The 17,515-nt window shown below is 62.6% G+C and overlaps 1 protein-coding gene across 1 annotated transcript; it reads right to left on the minus strand.

The window, feature by feature from the left end:
- Nucleotides 1-16,171: 16,171 nt before the first annotated feature.
- On the minus strand, nt 16,172-17,017 carry LOC117640432 (homeobox protein HMX3-like). Its single transcript, XM_034376940.1, has one exon. It carries the CDS (start codon nt 17,015-17,017, stop codon nt 16,172-16,174), a length of 846 nt encoding a protein of 281 aa, XP_034232831.1.
- Nucleotides 17,018-17,515: the final 498 nt, after the last annotated feature.

Here is a 17,515-nt window from a genome sequence, read left to right on the forward strand (position 1 = left end):
GAAGGGAGGCCTATAACGGATGTGCCCGGATCACAATCCAAACCAAACTCGCTCACAGCCGTCGGCTCCCTCCCCTTTACCACACCCTGCACAGCCCGGGGCGGCCCCGCCCGGCCCCGCCCGGCCCCGCCTACAAACGACAAAATTCCATTTTGGAACCTAACCCCATATGATTACCGGAGCCCGCCCACCAAGCAGGCATCGCAGGCATCGTGGGCACCACAGCCCCGAGGCGCGATCGCGGGGAGGGGGCACAGCGTGCTGCCAGCCCCGCCAGCCCCGCCAGCCCCGCCGCGCAGGGGTTAAATGGAGTTAAATTTCTCGGAAGCCTCCACGTCGCGCCCCCTCCAGTGCTCCAGCAGTGCTCCAGCATCGTGTTGGTGTTTGCGCAGCCGAGGCGAGACGGCGAGACGCAGGTGGTCCAGGTCAAGTGGCAGTCATGGGGGTCACGTCGTGCTTCACGCCGTGCTTCACGTCGCAGCGCGGTGCACTGCCACGCCCACCGCCGGCAGCACCATCGAAACGCACAGGCATTTCGAACGAGGCAGAAATCGAGTCGTAACAACGAAGGTCAATGACCGGCCACTTAAAATGCGCGTTCTCACCAGAATCGAGTGACAAAAAGTCGCCAAAAATGGGTCGAAGACTGGCGTCTCCCGCCAGAGACACTCGCCAGAGCCGGTCGTGCTTCTGCAGGACCTGTTTACTCGCGGGCAGGAGCTGCCCTGCGATCCCAGGTCACAGTGTGTCCAACACGGATGGCGAGGCGGCAGCCGCCCCGGACCCGATAATCATTGCGCACTCGTTCGTATATATGGCGCCGGGAGCGAGCGAAGTCGCCACCGCGAGGGAAGCGGCGGACGCGGCACTCGCAGCCGAACAGACCCTCCTGAAGCTCTGATACCGAAACCACAAGTATCGCTGTTAAAAAGAGAACGGCATTTTCATCGCAGTGTATAGTAAGATGTACTTCTAGCCCCCGTCCCCGTACGGAAAATACTAAAAATTGGGTCAAGGAGTGCGGCTGCCGCCAACGCGGCCGTCACTAGAGGCCGCGTACAGTAACACACGACCAAGAATTCTTAGTCGCGGCCTCGCGGCTCTGCCGCTGTGTAAGTTCCGCCAGAGCCAACAAGGGTCGGTGCACTAGCCCGTCCGTGAACACGAGCGATTGCCCGTGTTACGCGGCGGGCGCCAGAAGAATTAATTGGATAGCAAGGCGGGAGCCACCGCGGACCCATTTCTTGTCGTCACGAAACCTTGTATATATCCCGCCTGCGAGCGAGCGGAGACGTCACCGCGAGGGAAACGGCGAACGCACCGTGTGGATAAACAGCCCGGCGGAAGCAGAATTTTGACAGTGGGTCATGTCGGCCAATGCCTACCTGCCGTTGATCCTTGGTCTGGGTTCTTGTTGCTGCACTCGGGGTGTTACGCGACGGCCAACAATGGCATCTGTGCTGTTCAGACTCGTCCTGCACTGGACGGCACGGCAGGCACTGCGCGCACGGGGTATCTCCAGAGCGTGCCTGTGTATATAGCACCCGGCGAGCGAAGCCGCCACCGCGAGGGAAGTGAAACGTCGCGGGTTTCGATTCGCTGTTCCGCTCCCGCTAACCAAATACGAGAGTGTTAGTTCTTACCCGACAATGCAAAGCTGCCGCTCATCTCCGCCAGTGCCAAGAAAATAATTCGGTTAGAAGGAGACGCTGAGACGCTACGCTCGGTTCGTCCGGAAAGCGACGCGGCGATACCCCGCGCGCGAGGGAGCCTAACCCTTCTCAGCCTTTCGACTTGACGTCAGCCGCTTAGCGCTGCCGTCGCTGCGTTCGCAGAGTGGATGACGATTCATCTGGATTACGACACTCTCCGGCCCCGCGTTCTAATTACCGCACAAGACTCCGCGGAAGACGCTCTCCTTTTTAATGTTTTTTTTTTCGTGTCTTTTTTTACTCTTTTCGTTCGGATCGGCGCGGTGTTGGTTGACGTGGCTGCTTCCGTCCTGCTCCCACTGCGGCGGGGCGGGACTGCGATCAAACACAATGCGACACACGGTTGTTCCATTCCACTCCCGGTTATTCCGATCCCCAATTAATGCCGGCCGGTGCTTTGTCGCCGCGCTGTCGCCGCGGGCGAAGCGGCATAACGCGGACGCCGAGCACGGCGAGCACGGTGACGACCAGGATGGCGACGATGGCGGAGTCCCGTGTCGCCGGGGCCGGCCGAGGCCCAGGGCGCTGTTAACGCCGGGTTTTATTGTGAGTGAGAGAGAGAGAGAGAGAGAGAGAGAGAGAGAGAGAGAGAGAGAGAGAGAGAGAGAGAGAGAGAGAGAGAGAGAGAGAGAGAGAGAGAACGCGTTTACAAATACGCAAGACGAGCCGCGCGCGGCAACTTGTGTGTGCTGTCACTGGCGCAAACTCGTGTAAGCCGAGCTTTCTGTATTGGCAACCGACTCCGCCGCCGGGGTGCTGCCGGAGGTAACCGTTTGGATTAGAGAAAAAAAATATCAAAAAGTTCCGCGGCGATCGGAAAGGAAATATTTTTGCGAGTCCGCAGAATGAAGCGAAGAAAGACAAGAAAAACCACAGCGGACGAACGAACAGCAAAGACTGTCGAAATGATTTGTTTTTTTAGAGCAACCAATCACTCCCACACCTGCCGAGTGTCAGCTTCCTGCGAGGGAACGACGTTTGAATCGCGTGTGTTTGTGGGCGGGGCCGCCGCCCCCTTCCTCGACGAGAGCTTTTGTAAGGAGAGGGTTGTAAAATAACAACAAGAAAATTCACGTGTGCGTGAGTGCGCGCCCCCTGCCCGCCCAGTGTATGTAGTGCCCCCTCCCACCTTCCTGAAAGTGTTAAAGTTGTACTCCCGACATAAAGGCAGGCACCCCCGCTGCCGCTCCGAGGCCGCCGCCGTGTCGCAACCTCCGCACCATTCCGCTCCGCGCCTGGCGTGCTCGGCGTGCTCGCGAGCTGCGCGCGCAAAACGCGCGAAAACCACAGCGCGCGCGTCGTGGCAAACCCCCTCCCTCCCCCCGGCTTTTTCCTATCCGCTTTCGCCCCGTTTTCCACCGCAGCGCGCGCCGGTAATAGGGTGGTGACACATTTCCATTTAGAACGTAATCCCTACTGTTATGCGCTGTTATTTCGCGCGCTGGTCCTCCCCACCCACACCCACACACAGACACGCACACATGCCGTTTGAAAAATCGTTTCCGACTTGACGCCCTCGGCGCGACCTGCTGCTCGCGCGGCGGCAGTCGGATTTCGGCCGGTCGCGATGTGCGCCATCTCTCTCTCTTTCTCTGTGTCTCTGTCTGCGTCAACGCAAGAGCGTTGGGAGGTTCGTGTTTCGTTTTGCATCTAATAACTCTGTCAAAGTGCGGCTCGCGGCGCGGTGGGCGGGGAAAATCTCGAATGCTGAATCTGGCGGCCTCGCTGCTACCCGGGCGCTGCGCGCCACGGACGGGCTCTCCTCGAACCAGACAGTCATCGAAGTTGCGCGCGGAAAGTTTAATTCGGAGGTTAGCAACCAGGAAGACCAGGAAGCAGGCGCATCCCCCGTCCCTGACAGGCCGAGCCGTGCCGAGCCGAGCCGTGCCGAGCCGAGCCGTGCCGAGCCGAGCCGTGCCGAGCCGAGCCGAGCCGAGCCGAGCCGTGCCGAGCCGAGCAGGGCGAGGCAACTTGGCGCTAACCTCCACAGTTCTGTCCTGGAGGGCCTGAGGGCCTTTTAGGGGAGGAGGGTCGAATCGGATCGTTGACCAAGACGGCGGCGGCCCAGAAGGACAAGCATGGCAGCAAGGCGCAGCAAGGCGGGGGAGGGGCAGCATAATTCACCGCGCGGGCTGGGAAACACAGACCGTGAGGTGGCGGGGTGGGGTGGGGCGGGGCGGGGCGGGCGCGACGTATAGACGCTGAATCCAGGGGACAGCCTCATCGGGGGGCGGCGGGCCATGAAATTAGTCGGGTGAGGCTCGCGACGCGCCGCCCCCCGCGCCGCCCCCACCCCGCGCCCCGCGTCCACCCCCGGCCCGGCGCTCCCGGGGGAAGGCCTGGCTGGCTGGCACGGCGCCACCCCGCGTCGGCCCCGCACGATTGGCTGGAGTCTGTTACTGCGTCGCCACGCCGCGCCACGCCGCCCCCAGTCACTATGACGACAAACCGGGCGCGGGCGCCACCGCCGGGCACCGCCACTGTTAGAGCGCCGCAGGTGGGCCGATGCGCCCTGCCTATCGGACGGGCCAGACGAACAAGGAGAAGGCCAGCAACGCCGCGAGCAAGGCCGACCGGAAGGTCAGAAAGAAGGCCAGACTGATCCCCTGTTGGATGTGTTTGCTTGCAATTCGAGCCGCAGGCCCTACATCGCCCTCTGGATCCAGGCCGCCAAACCCGAGGCGGCGGGCTGGTCCGCCCCCACGACGACTCCATCTACTCCATCTGCACCGGGCCAAGTTTTATTGGCTCATGTGCGGCGTCCCTGGAGAACGCTGGAGCAGTCCGGGCCGGAGCAGCCCGTCAGGAACGTGATGGGGACTGGAGTCCCGACTGGAGTCCCGACTGGAGTCCGGGAGTCCTGACTGGCCCGATTGCTCGGGGATCGGGCCCCGCAGGGATCAGCGCGCCGTTGCGTGTGTTTTCCCTCTGTTTCCTCTTCCCGCCCTTCGATTTGAGTTCGCCGCTGCGTTTTTACGATCCGCCAACTCGCGAGCGCGGCGCACCTACACCGCCACACCCGGAAAAATGCGCGCGAAATTCGATCCCGCGCCGCGGGTCGTCGTCGTCGGCGTGACCCGGAAAAGGTGTCGCCAGCTAGCCAGCTCGCAGCCATTTCGGCCATTTCGGGGCGCGTAATCGAGTTTGGCGACGCGAAGCTCTCTCGGCCTCGGCGTCGCTCTGTCTCTCTCCTCGGCGGGACCGCTCCGCGAGCGCGAGAGAGACAGCACATGCAGGATGCACACACGTGAACCGTGAACCACGCGATCCATCCGGGCCATCCATTATTCATCCGTGCTGATCCGACATCCTTTTAGGTGGCAGAAATAAGATTTGTTGTGGCCGTGGGGACGGGGTGGGGCGTGGCGGGGCGTGGCGTGGCGTGGCGGGGCGGGGCGGGGCGGGGCGGGGCGGGGCGGGGCGGGGCGGGGCGTTCCGTCTTCGGGGACGAGAGCCAGAGCTGGAGTCGCACGGCCCGGCGAAGAGATGGAACAAGCACAGAAATGCGCGCTTTCTTGTCGGAAAGATAAGTGTTGCTGTTCGCTTGTTTCGGTTTTTAATACGCGGTTGTTTGGCCTGTGTAAACAATGTGGGGGCGGCCTTCCCTTCCCGCGGCCTGTGGGGGCGGTGCCGGCGCCGCGCCGCCCCGCGCCGCCCCGCGCCGCCCCCAGCCCGCCCCCCGGCGGACGAATTGGACAGCCGAAGCGAGCAGCACGGCCAACGGTGTGGCCACGCCATGAAATAATTAGTGCTTTTGCCCCGTAAAATTATTCCAAACTTTTCTCATTTGTCAATTATTACGGTTATTGTGCGCCTCGTTGCGCGCGGTGCGCGGTACGGTGGGGGCGGCGGGGGCGGCGGGGGCGGGCCGGCCAGGGGCAAGCGGCGGGCCAGCCGCGGCGGCAGTCCCCTCGATTCATTAGCAAACTATTGGCCGCGCCAAGGACCTACACAGGAATTAACTTCGGTGATGACGCGTTCGCGGTGGAGGCGTCGAGGACGACGACGTCGACGGCCACCTCATGGTGGTCAAAATCCCGGACGCGTTTTGAGCTGCAGTGTCGCTAAATGGGACTCGAACCGAACTTGTGACCCCATCAACGGATTGCTCTCCGGAACGAGGAATCCATTGCTGGCCACAAGCTCGTTTCGAGTCCTGTTCAGCGACTCGGGGAGCTCAAAAGCGTCCAGAGTTTTGGGCTGCCGCCGCTGGCCTTCCCCACAGTTGGCTCGGCTCATGCGCGGTGCTTACGTCCAGGTAATTGAATTCCGACACTGCAAGGGTGTTTACACGACGGCGAGGATAACCACCGGACGGAGAAAGTCGAGTACGCAGCATTTGCATAATGAGCCGCAGCTGCCCGTCTCGCCCTGACTGGGAAGAGGATTCGTGGAAAACGTCCGGATCCTGCATGATGATCACACGCGCGGGCGGATCAGAAAAAGAGAGAAAAGAAGCGTTTCTGTTCCTCGTGTGTCGAATCAGTGCCCGAGGGAGGGGCCGCCATTGGCTGGCTCGCCCCGCCCGCCCCGCCGCATGGCGCCGCGCATGGCGGCGGTGACACTAAATAAATAAAGCCCCGCGGCCAATCAGAGGGGGCGGTGCGGGGCGGTGACGTCACGCGTGCCTCCGTGGTTGGCTGGCTCGGCGGATCGGCCGTGCGTGCGTGTTTGCGCCTAAACAAACAGCCTAATGGCTCGTTTACCGCGCTCCTACCGCGCCGTGCCGTGACGTGCCGTGCCCGTGCCCTGCCGCGCCGCGCCGCACGCGTGCAGCACGCGCCGATGCCTTATCGGCTCGTAGATTTCCGTGATCCGTTTGTAAAACAAACGACGCGACTGTGCCGGCGGCGCGCAGATGGCGGACGACGGGCTGGCCGCGGAGCGGCGATGCCCGTCATCATTTTCACCGCGAAAAGTAGAGGTTGGCCAGAAGAAAAACGTTTCGGGGAATCCCCCTGGCCGGGCCGGGCCGGGCCGGGCCGCGCTCGGCTGGCTGAATTTAATTTGATGCGCCTCGGACGGGACGAACTCGCAGACGCGTTGCTACGTCATTTCGGGGCTGGGCAACGTAACGGCCGCGAGGACGTGTGGCGCGTGTAGCGCGTGTAGCGGATGTGAAGGACGGGACGTCTTAATGCGCGCGCCCCGGTGTCCCCCCGTGACTCCCCGCGGCTCCCAGTGGCCACAACACGGCCGTGCAAATCATGCGGCGAGAGTGTCAAAAGGAATCCAGCGGCGTGTAACACGGAACAAGATCGCGCCCATTCGCAGCTTAATGAGCTCGAATTAATTTCGCATCAAGGCGGGGCTATCTGCCGCGGCCATCTCGCCGTCTCTCTCGCACTCACGGCGGAGCAGGGCTCGGCAGAGGAGGAGGAGGACGCGAGGGGGCTGCCCATGCAGTGGCCTCACACAGCCGAAAAGCAAGCGCAGAGTGCATTGAAGGACGCCCTCACGTGTTTGAGTGCAGCCCACAGTGGGCCGGAGGCGGCCAAAATTCTAGATGCGTTTTGAGATCCAGAGTCGCTAAACAGGACTCGATCCAGTGAACCACCAATGGATTCCTCATTCCAAGAGCAATCCATTGGTGGGGTCACACGTTCGATTATGGTCCGATTTAGCGACCCTGGGAGCTCAAAACGCGTCCGGGGTTTTGACCACCTCCACCGATCCTCTGGCCCACTGTGCAACCCTAATTTGAGGACCGTGGCGCCGAAAACGCGTCCAGAGTTATACGCGTCCGTTCGTTTGGCCGCGCTGCAAATGGCGATAGAGTCGCGCTGATGGCAACGGCCCGGCGCGGCCAACGTGTGGCCAATGGTGTGGCCGATGGCGCGGCATGGGCCACCGCGGTGCACTCTCTGCGCGACACGCAAAACGGCGCAAAACGCTGCCAGACAACAAGCTCTGGCCATTACGGCATCGATGCCGCGATGTCGCATTTTACGGCCCGCCCGACCAGCGGGGTTGCTTCCGAAACGCGCGTCTTTCTCTGTCGCACTCACGGGGCGCCCCGTGCGGGGTGCGAGAGAGACGGAGCGGCTCGCTCGGACCCGATCGGCAGGTGCGCTGCGTGCGCTGCCATTCCCGACAACAATACGCGGGGCTCTCATTAACCAATTACGCCCCTCTCTTTGTCGTTATCGCGCGATACACTGGGATACACCCCGCCCGCCCGTCCGCCGCCTGTCGCGCTGCAGTGTACGTACGTGTGTGTCACCACCAGCCGGCCCAGCCCCAGCCCCAGGTGTGAGGTGTGAACGAACGCGTGCGATGCTCGGCGATAGCACCCTTCCCTTCCCTTCCCCCCCCCCCTTCTCTTTCGCGCGACGTAATTGCACACTAAACGTCGCTCGCCGCGACCGCAGCGCCACTGCGCGCACCGCGCCGCCCGCCGCAGGGCCAGCCCTCGGCCAGCACGGCCAGCACGGCCAGCACGGCCAGCACGGCCTTCTTGGGCACTCGGCCGCCCATTACCGCCATCATGCCGGGAAATTAATTTAAAGCGTCTAGCCCTAACGCGGTAACCGCTACCCGGGAGCTTATTTTCCGGTCGGTCGGGCCCAGGGCCGAGCGGAGGGCCGCACAGTGGGCCAGAGGACCGGTGGAGGCGGTCAAAATCCCGGACGGGTTTTGAGCTTCAGAGTCGCTAAATGGGCCTCGAATCGAACGTGTGACCCACCAATGAATTCCTCGTTCAGAGAGCAATAGATTGGTGGGGTCACACGTTCGGTTCGAGTCCCATTTAGTGACTCTGGAGCTCCAAAGGCGCCCTGGGTTCTGACCGCCTCCACCGGTCTTCTGGCCCACTGTGGGATGCGCGCCAGCCGCCCCCTGTCCGCCGCGCCGGCCCAGTGCTGGTGTTTGACGGGGTACTCCGGGACGGCCTAGCTCGAAAAGGGTTCCGTAGATAACACGTATTCAATTTCATAGCGACGGCGCGTGGGTAAGTATGCTAATCAATTCAGGGAGCTCACACGCGCGGGGCGCGGCCCTGCCTCCAAGCGGCCGGCCTGCCTTGCCGACCGAAGTACATGCAGCCTCGGGGGGTCATCGTTCAACCTGCCGATTCGCCTGATTTTTCCGACAGTGTTTACTAGTGTGGCAAGCTAATTTTTGGTTTTTGTCACACATCGACTGTGCGGCCGAGCTATCAGCAGCAGCAGCCAAAACAACGCAGTAAAACGCCAAACAACAACAACATCACGAATCGGCGGCCGTTGAGAGCGCCACGCGCGTAGCGTTCCTGCCCGCCACCGTTCAGGAGAGCCCTTAACCTTAACAGGATTATCGCTAGTAGTTATTATTCATATTTGGAGCGCCGCGCGAGGCGGGGGCCGGCCAGGCCGGCCGGGCCGGCGAGGCAAGGGCCATGCTAATGAGGGGTTCGCGGCGTCCAGTGTAGGTACGCGTCGCTTTCACATAAACAAACATTACGCATCCTGTCAGTCTTACGTCGCCCTTTGTTTATTGCCGGCTCTCTTCCCCTCCCCTCTCCCTTCCTCTCCCGCCGCGCCACCTGGACTACGCCACACTATCGCACCCCCTGGATGCTTGTAGTAGCCTTTTTCGCCCCCCACTAATAACTCCCGTTTTAGGACGAAATGAAACCATTTTCAGCGAGCTCACTTCTATTGTGTCGGCTGCTGCTGCCGCCGCTGCTATGGAAATTTGAAACAGGGAGGCACCAGCCAAAACCGTAGGTGGCCACGCCGTCACCAGGGTTCAATTTTCAATTCTCACTTCCGGAGGTCAAGAAACAACTTCGAAGTCAGTTAGTTTTTCGTGCGTGGAACACCGCCGAAATGCGTTTTCCCGCTGCACTCCGGTGGCGGCCGGCCACCCGCCGCTGCAGCATATTGCGAGGCTGTGATAACGGGTTGCGCTTCTGTTGCCGGACCCTCCTGGACCCCCTGGACGCGGTCCCCGACGTCCCCGACGTCGACGTCCCGGAGGCCGGCAGGCTGGCAGGCCGGTGGGCGGCCGTCCCCTCGCGCCGCGTTGACTCTCATCTCATCGATAGCCAGTGCACTCAGCGCGCGGACGAGTGGTGCATGATCTCGCAATTGTTTCCCCCCTGTGTGCCACCCCCGCTGCCTTTCACCGCACCGCCACGGCGCCGCCACCGCACTGCTTCCCACGCCCCTCCCCGGCCGCGCAGCGAGGCCGGCGACGCCGAGGCCCAGCTGGACGTCGAGGAGGTCGTCGAGCACGCCGTCGAGTGCTTTCCAATTGCGCACTGCCGCGCGCCGTTTCGCGCCACGTTTGCTCCGATTAGAGGGCGGAGCACAATATTGTAGCGAAACGCTGCTCAGGCCTGCCAACGCCCCGCTGCCAAACTGAGGTTAACAAAGAGGGTAAGCAAGGGAGGGCGAGCGCCACGCGGCGAGGACCCACACACACGCACACACACACACATACTCTCTCGCTCTTACTCACACACGCCTACGCACACGCGCGCACGCCTACACACGCGCGCGGGCGCCGATCGCGTGCCTTGCGTGTGAACAGGGGACCGTTTTGTTGCCGGAACGAAATGAACTAGGCCGGGCCATGTGGCGGCGGGTGCATCGGGTGCAAAGGAGTACTTCCGGTCGGCCCCCAGCCCAACCCACCCCGCACCCCACCTCTCCCTCGCCCCGTTTCGCGCTGCAGGCCGAGCACAGGTCTCACTTTCTCCAGAGCCGAGTGGAGTGCGTATTCAACAAGGGGTTGCCCCACTTTCGAGCCCACTTTGGTAAAATTAAAAGGCACGGTGGGATTCGAACGCCGGTCCTCCTAACAGACTCACCCCCTGGCGGTTTACGGACAACAAAAATAAATTTTAGAAAATCTCGCTGCTTAGTGTTTGAACCCACCAAATTGCCGCTGGAATGTCGAGGGTGCTTTACCGGTGTGGCCACGACCTAATCCCGGTCATCGGCGGGAAGGACGGCGGCGGTCCAACGCGAGATCATGATTCGTTCATCGTGCGGGCTGAGTAATGACTCGCGCCGCCACAATGTCGCGGGTGGCGCCCCGCCCCGCCCCGCCCCGCCCCCGCCGGCCACGCCCTTGCTGCTCGATTGATTGCGGCGCGTAGCGGGGCGGGGCGGGGCGGGGCGGGGCGGGGAATGACATCCTCGGCTCCACACGCACACGTCGTGTCTTTGATGGTCGGAAAAAATGTTGTTATCAGGAGCCGGGGGATTTGGAGGGGATTTGAACCCGCGACGGCGACGGCACGACGGCGACGCGCTGCTCCGCCGGTCGCTGCTGGGGGCGACCTTCGGAGAAATGCCCGCGTTCGGTTACACACGTTACACACCTACACGGCTTCCCCGAAGGCGCCGGCCGAGTGAGTTTCCAACGCGTTTTCGCTGCGATCCTCCTGTCCGAGGCGCGATCCCCATCGGGCCTTGAAAAGGACGTCGCATTAAAAGAAAGAAGACGGACCGGGGTCAGTCAGTCGGACGGAGCGAGGCGGGGCGGGGCGGGCGGGGCAGGCAGCCCCACGATGATGGCCTGATCAATGTCATTAGCTACCGATTCCACTTTTTCCCTTTTCCGGGGATTTGGCCGGCCAGCAGGAATAAAACCTTCTTCGAGTGGGTGGACGAGGCCCTCGTCGAGGGGCCGGCGGTATCAGCCCCGGCCCATCGCGGCGCTGCCTTTGAGGGTCCTTAAGCGCCCCCCCCCTCCTCCTCCAAGACCGGCCAATATTATGATGTCGGGTGTCACTGCGGCCGCGTGCGCCGGCCACGCATTAACAAGCGTGATATGATCGCGCAGCTGCCTGCCCTGCCTATGCCCGCTGCCGTGCCGTCGCCCACTTCCCCATTCCTCATCCCGAACGGCATATAAATTATTTAATCATTTGAATCGTGCGCATCGCGCGGGATTGATTGTCGTCGTGCGGCTGCATCCACCAATGCCATCCTTCGCTGGAGGTCGCCGTCAGCGGTCGTCGCCGTCCTCGCCGCCGCGGCCCTGCGCCTCGTCGCGGCGGCCCGCGTCCACGGCCGGCACCTGCCACACGCCGTTCACGCTGACGCCCTTGTGGGTGGGCCCGGGGACGCAGCACAGTGGGCCCGGCGGCCGAAACTCTTGGCGCGTTGAGCTCGATCGAACGTGTGACCCCACGAATGGATTCCTCGTTCGAGCAATCCATTGGTGGGGTCGCACGTACGGTTCGAGTCCCAATCAGCGACTTTGGAGCTCAAAACGCGTCGGGAATTTTGACCGCCGCCACCGGTCTTCTGGCCCACTGTGCGCCGGGGCTTTGGACGGGCCCTACCTGGCTGGTGCCGCGGCCGAAGCCGTCCCCCACCAAGTACCACAGCATGGCCAGCAGCTCGACGTAGTTGGACAGGCGCAGGATGAGCAGGCAGGTGAGGCACATGGACGCTGCGCAGCGAAGCAGCGATGTCGAGTTCCAAGCGGACGACGGCGAAGGTTCTCGCCGACAAGAAGACGGCGAGTCTTACCTATGGGGTGGCGGGCATTGGCGGATTTCATGGTAAGTCGGAAGTGCCTTGGTAATGCGTGATTTTGGCTCGGAGAGCGTTGGGCGGCATTTTTGCTCCGTCGTTTATTTTTTCCCCTCGAGTCCGCCTTTGTTGTGTCTGGGCAGTGCTGCCAACCTGCGCCGCGGCCGCGGCCGCGGCCAAGAACAGGAGTTTTCGAGACGCGAGCGACTCCAAAAAAACAAAGAACAGGAAAAGAACTTCCAACAAACTTGTTTTTCTAAGAAGTATGAGAAATTGAAAGTAACACAGCCCGCCGCAATCGTGGTGGCTTTGCGGCGCCAATGGAGCGGTGCGACATGGCGCGGCCCGCGAAGGTCGCGAAGGACACTCCCTCGCCATCTTCGGGGTCGCTGCCGGTGACGCTGCCGGTGACGCTGCCGGTGAAGGTGACGCCGCGGCCGACCGCAGCCAGCTACCAGGGCGCCGCGGGGGGATGCCAACCGAGTGCAGAGAAAGATAGGTGAGAAAACACGCTTATCTTTGTTTGCCATTTAGCATCCAGAAAATATCGAGTGTGAAATGGGTTCCGTTCGGAATGGCAGCCCGTGGCCGGTGGCTGCCGTGGTGGAGGGCCGGCGCAGCGCCGAGTCCCTCACGCCGCTGGAGCTCGACGAGTGCCTGTTCCTGGGCAGCGACGAGGCCGCGTCCTTCATGGCGAGCAGGCGCAGCTCCGCCTGCCAGCTCCACGACGAGGACGCCGCGCTGCTGAGGGAGGCCATCGGGCCGCTCTACGACGCCATCGTCAGCGAGTTCCTGGCCGGCACCGCCATGGGCACCGCCCAGTGCGTGTCCGACATCAGCAGGGCGCGCCGCTGCTCCCTGGCGCGGACCACGGAGTCCAACCTGCTGCCCAGGGTGGCCGCCGTCCAGCAGGGTTCGCCGCTCTCGTCAGACGGCAGCTTCGTGTCCGCGGTGACGACGAACAGGGAGGAGGCTCCCACTGCTGCGGTGTCCAGGACGCCGAGCACGAGCAGCGTGGCGAGCAGCGAGTACACGTCGGCCGCCAGCGCCCTGCTGACGCCGCCGACGCCACCGACGCCGCCGACGCCCCCCGCTCGACGCGCACCTCCTGTAGTGCCCCCTGGCCGCTCACCCGCCCCGCGGCCGAGGGCGAACCGGGCCGCCGCCGCGGGCAGGGCGGACTTGGCGACGACCAGCACGGCGGCGCGCGGAAGGGGCAGAGTCTCGTGCCCCAGCAGCAGGTCCCTGCCCCTGTCCGCCACCAAGCTCAAGCCCAGGGCCGACGGCGTCCTCGGCTTCCGCAGCCAGGGCGCCCTGCAGCGCACCAAGCCGCCGTGACCGAGGCCATGGCGTCCCACGCCGACAGCCCGGCCGCCAATAAAGCCTCGTCGGTTAGCGCGCCGATTGGCAGTGATGATGATTCAATTACCTGGCCGAGAGAAACGACCTCCGCCCCGCGGCCAAGCACTGGCCAAGCCAGCGGCCCTCGGCTGGACGCTTCAAACATCTGTTCCGCGCTGCCCCGGCCAGGACTTTAAATTTGCCGGCGACTTTTATGGGCGCGCGGATGATAAGGTGCCTGGATGCCTGGATGGTGTGGAGCTCGGCGTGGAGCTCGGCGTGGAGCGGGGCGGTGAGGCAATCGGCGGACGGGCAGGCCGGCGCGGTAATTGTCCGGGAAGGGGTCGCCGACGACGGTGACGACGGCGTGAAAGGGCTCGACGGTCTCGACGTACAGGCGAAGCGGGCGGAGCGGGGCAGGGGCACAATGCTGGCTGAGGCGGGGCTCTGCAAAGACACCGCGCAGGACAATGCGGCCCGATCAGCCCGACTCGTTCGGCGGCGCGCCCCGAATTAAATGGCCTCGCGGTGTGTCTGTCTCTCTCACTCACTCCCTGGCCGTCAAGGGGATGCGGCACTCGGATCAATGAGGAGGTGTTCCAGAATGAGAATGAGCCGGGCGGGGCAGGCAGGGCAGGCAGCGGGTTCGTTATTAGCGCTGGCGTGTGTCCCTTATCAAGGCAGCGACCCGTTCAATTTTATTTGTTTTTTGGTATAAAAGTGACGTCCGCTGGCTGCTAAGTAGGCTTGTAGCCGATCTAAAATGCTGCCATAAATTAGGACGGTAGGCAGGCAACAGTCATGGAATTGTGGGTTGAGGAAAAAGAGTGGGGGGGGGGGCGTGCTGCCCCGACCCGGTGAGGCGAGCCCACCTGGGGGACCCTGGCACGAGCCCTGCCTGCCCTGGCACCCGGCAAGGACCCCGGCGTACAGTCCGTTCCAAACACTCGGCCGGGACGGCGTGCTGGGCTCGCGGGCTCGCGACGCCCCGCCGGCCAAGGCGGCGGTGGCGGGGTCCACCGCGACGGCGACGCCCCTCCACGCCAGCGCCGCGGACTCCCAGAGTCCCTCGGCCACGGGCGCGTCGATCACGCAGCGTTTTGTCCCGGCCAGTCCTTTTACGGCTTGTCCACCGCACTAATTGGTTTAGGCCTTTGGCCTGGGCAGCGGGCTCGCAGGACACCGCATCAGCGCAGCAGCGCCCGTCCACACTTCGACCCGCCAAAAGGGCCAAAAGGAAAGGACGCGCCGGGAGCCCCGAAAAAATGCAGACACTTTTGCTTTTTAGCTTTGCGTCGTGTTGTCTGGTTGACGCTGAGTGAGCTGTCCTGTACAGAATGCACCGGCACCCTTCCCCTTCCGGAGAGGGACGTGTCCACCTCTGCGGCAACCCCATGCAGCGACACAGTATCTATTCCATCGTTTGCCCGGACTTTTAATAAACACATTTCGGACGACGGACGGGCCAGTTGTGGCTAGGAATTCGTTCCGATCCTAATAGCCCAGTGCCACGCCACGAAAGCAGCCGGGCCGGGCAGCCGAGCGATGCCGAAGAGTCGTTTCGACGCTCTGTCTCTCTCGCACCCCTGCGGAACGGCCCATGGGTGTGACAGAGACAGAGCGACGAACGAGCCTGCAGGTCGTAGGCGTGTGAGTTACGGGAAAAGCCCTCCAAAAGGCAATACAGGTCGGCCATTAATTTCCGTGGGGGTTGGCAACCTTGTGCGTGTAAAAGTTGGAGTTCAAAATATTTCCGAAAAGAAGGCTCCTGAAAGGCATGTGAAGTGGGCGGAGCGGTACTATTGGACGAACCAATTAGTAGAGTATGTATTGTGGGGTTCACCAGCAAAGGAAAGCATTTTAAGCTCATAATAACATAGATGTACTTCAAAAAAGCTGCACATTATTCAAGACAGAGAATATAACATTTGTAAAATCTAATAATAAATATATGGCGCTAAATAATGGTAACCAAAAGACGAAAACAAGAACATTAAACCGACCCCAGGAAACGCCAAGATCGGGGTCTTGAGATCAGCGTCGTATGTACAGGGAAACAACCGAGGGGGTAAACACTTCAAGAAATCGTGTACAGACTACTCGGTATTACGCTGTATTACGGGTGTATTACACGTGTATTACGGCCCCAAAATGCCAAAATTTGGCACATTTGACCCAAAAATGGTATTAAGATCACGTGTATTACGCGTAATACACGGTTTTTCTGTACAGGGTATTACGCGAGTGGTTACCCCCTCGGAAACAACAAAACGATCACAACAGAGTGTCCCTTACTACTAAATCGCATTTACATTTAATTTAATTTTACATATTGCACGTAAAAGCGCATTGCTGGTTGCAGCAATGTTAGGAACAGGCAGGTCTCCCGGCTCGAACACCTGCCTCAGTGACTAAGATCCGTTCGTTAAACACTAGACAAAATCACGCTACTAAGGAGAATTACAATATCACAGCTCCTTTGTGTTCACTGGAAAGAGAGGCCCACGCGAGAGGCGAGTACGCAAAATCCCACCGAGTCGGCGTAAGCGCTCCCCGTCGGGCAGTCACTTTCTTTCTAAAACAACAAGAATAAACAAAGAAAAGCACCGAGGTTCAGGATCAACTTCCGCTGCGGCCGCAGGGGGGTCAGTCCGCGGGGGAGGCGGGCACGGCGGCCACGGCGGGCACCTTGGCGTACACGGGCGTGGGGCTGGGCAGGCTCTTGGGGGGCTGCGGCGGCTGCGGCTGGTAGAACAGCGAGCCCTGGTACGCGGGCGGCGCGGGGTGGCCCGGGTGGCCGGGGTGGCCCGCGGGGTGAGTCAGTCCGGGTGGGCCCCCCGACGACGGCTCGGCGTCAACCAGGCGGTGGTACCCCAGCGGGGCCAGGGGGTGGGGGTGGGGGAGGTGTGGGGGCGGGGGGTGCCCCGTCTGGCTGCCTGCTGAACAGAGAAAGGACGCGAGCGTTAGTCTTTGAGGTTGGCTGGCGAGGCCTGTTTGAAAATGGCGCGGCGACTCACCGTGTGAGGGCGAGGACTCGTGGTACAGGATGGGCACGCGGACAATGCGCTGCGCGGCGGCGGCCGCGGCGTGCGCGGACGCCATGTTGGCCATGTTAGCCATGTTGGCCATGTTGGCGGCCTCCAGCTCGGCGGCCAGCTGCCTCTTCCACTTGTTGCGACGGTTCTGGAACCAGATCTTGACCTGCGTCTCGGTGAGGTGCAGCGAGGCGGCCAGCCCCGCGCGCTCCGACGAGGACAAGTAGCGCTTCATGTCGAAGGTGGACTCGAGCTGGAAGACCTGCGACCGCGAGAACACGGTCCTCGTCTTCTTCTTCCTGGCCTTGAGGCTGTTGCTGGAGCCGCTCCCCGAGCCGCCGCTGCCAGAGCCGCCCTTGCCGTCGGCCTGGCCGCCGCTGCCCTTGTCGTCGAAGTCGTCCTCCTCCTCCATGACCTCGTCGTCGTCGATGGCGATGTGCTCGTCGTCCTCGTCCATCTCGGGGGACGCGGGGCTGGCGGGGCGCTCGGCGTGGCCCGCGTCGGCGGCGGGGCTGGTGCTGGGGCTGGTGCTGGGGCGGGGCGGCGCCGCGCTGGCCGGGCTGGGCGGCAGGAACGGGTACCCGGGGTACCGGAACGACAGCACCATCGGGGACGTGCGGCGCAGGAAGTCCTCGTGGAACAGCGAGGTGGCGGCGGGGGGCGGCCGCGTCTCTGCAACCAGGGAGCGCCGCGGTCAGGCCCTGCTCGTGCTTTCACAGGAAGCGCGCCGACCGCAGGCCTTGCCGCAGGCAGGCACCGCAGGCGGCGGGGAAAGTACTCACGGTAGGAGGGCGACGGCGTCCGGGCGGGCGATCGGGGACTACTCGACCGCGGCGAGCGGGTGGGCGACCTGGTCGGGGAGTGCGCGGGGCTGCCTCGCTCGTCGGCCGTGGACGTGGAGCCTGCTGCAACAGAGAGAGCAACGCCGCCTCGTGAGCAAAGGGGCCGAAAGGCT

This window comes from Thrips palmi, unplaced genomic scaffold (assembly GCF_012932325.1).
Source record: "Thrips palmi isolate BJ-2018 unplaced genomic scaffold, TpBJ-2018v1 HiC_scaffold_1, whole genome shotgun sequence".
Classification (NCBI taxonomy): domain Eukaryota; kingdom Metazoa; phylum Arthropoda; class Insecta; order Thysanoptera; family Thripidae; genus Thrips; species Thrips palmi.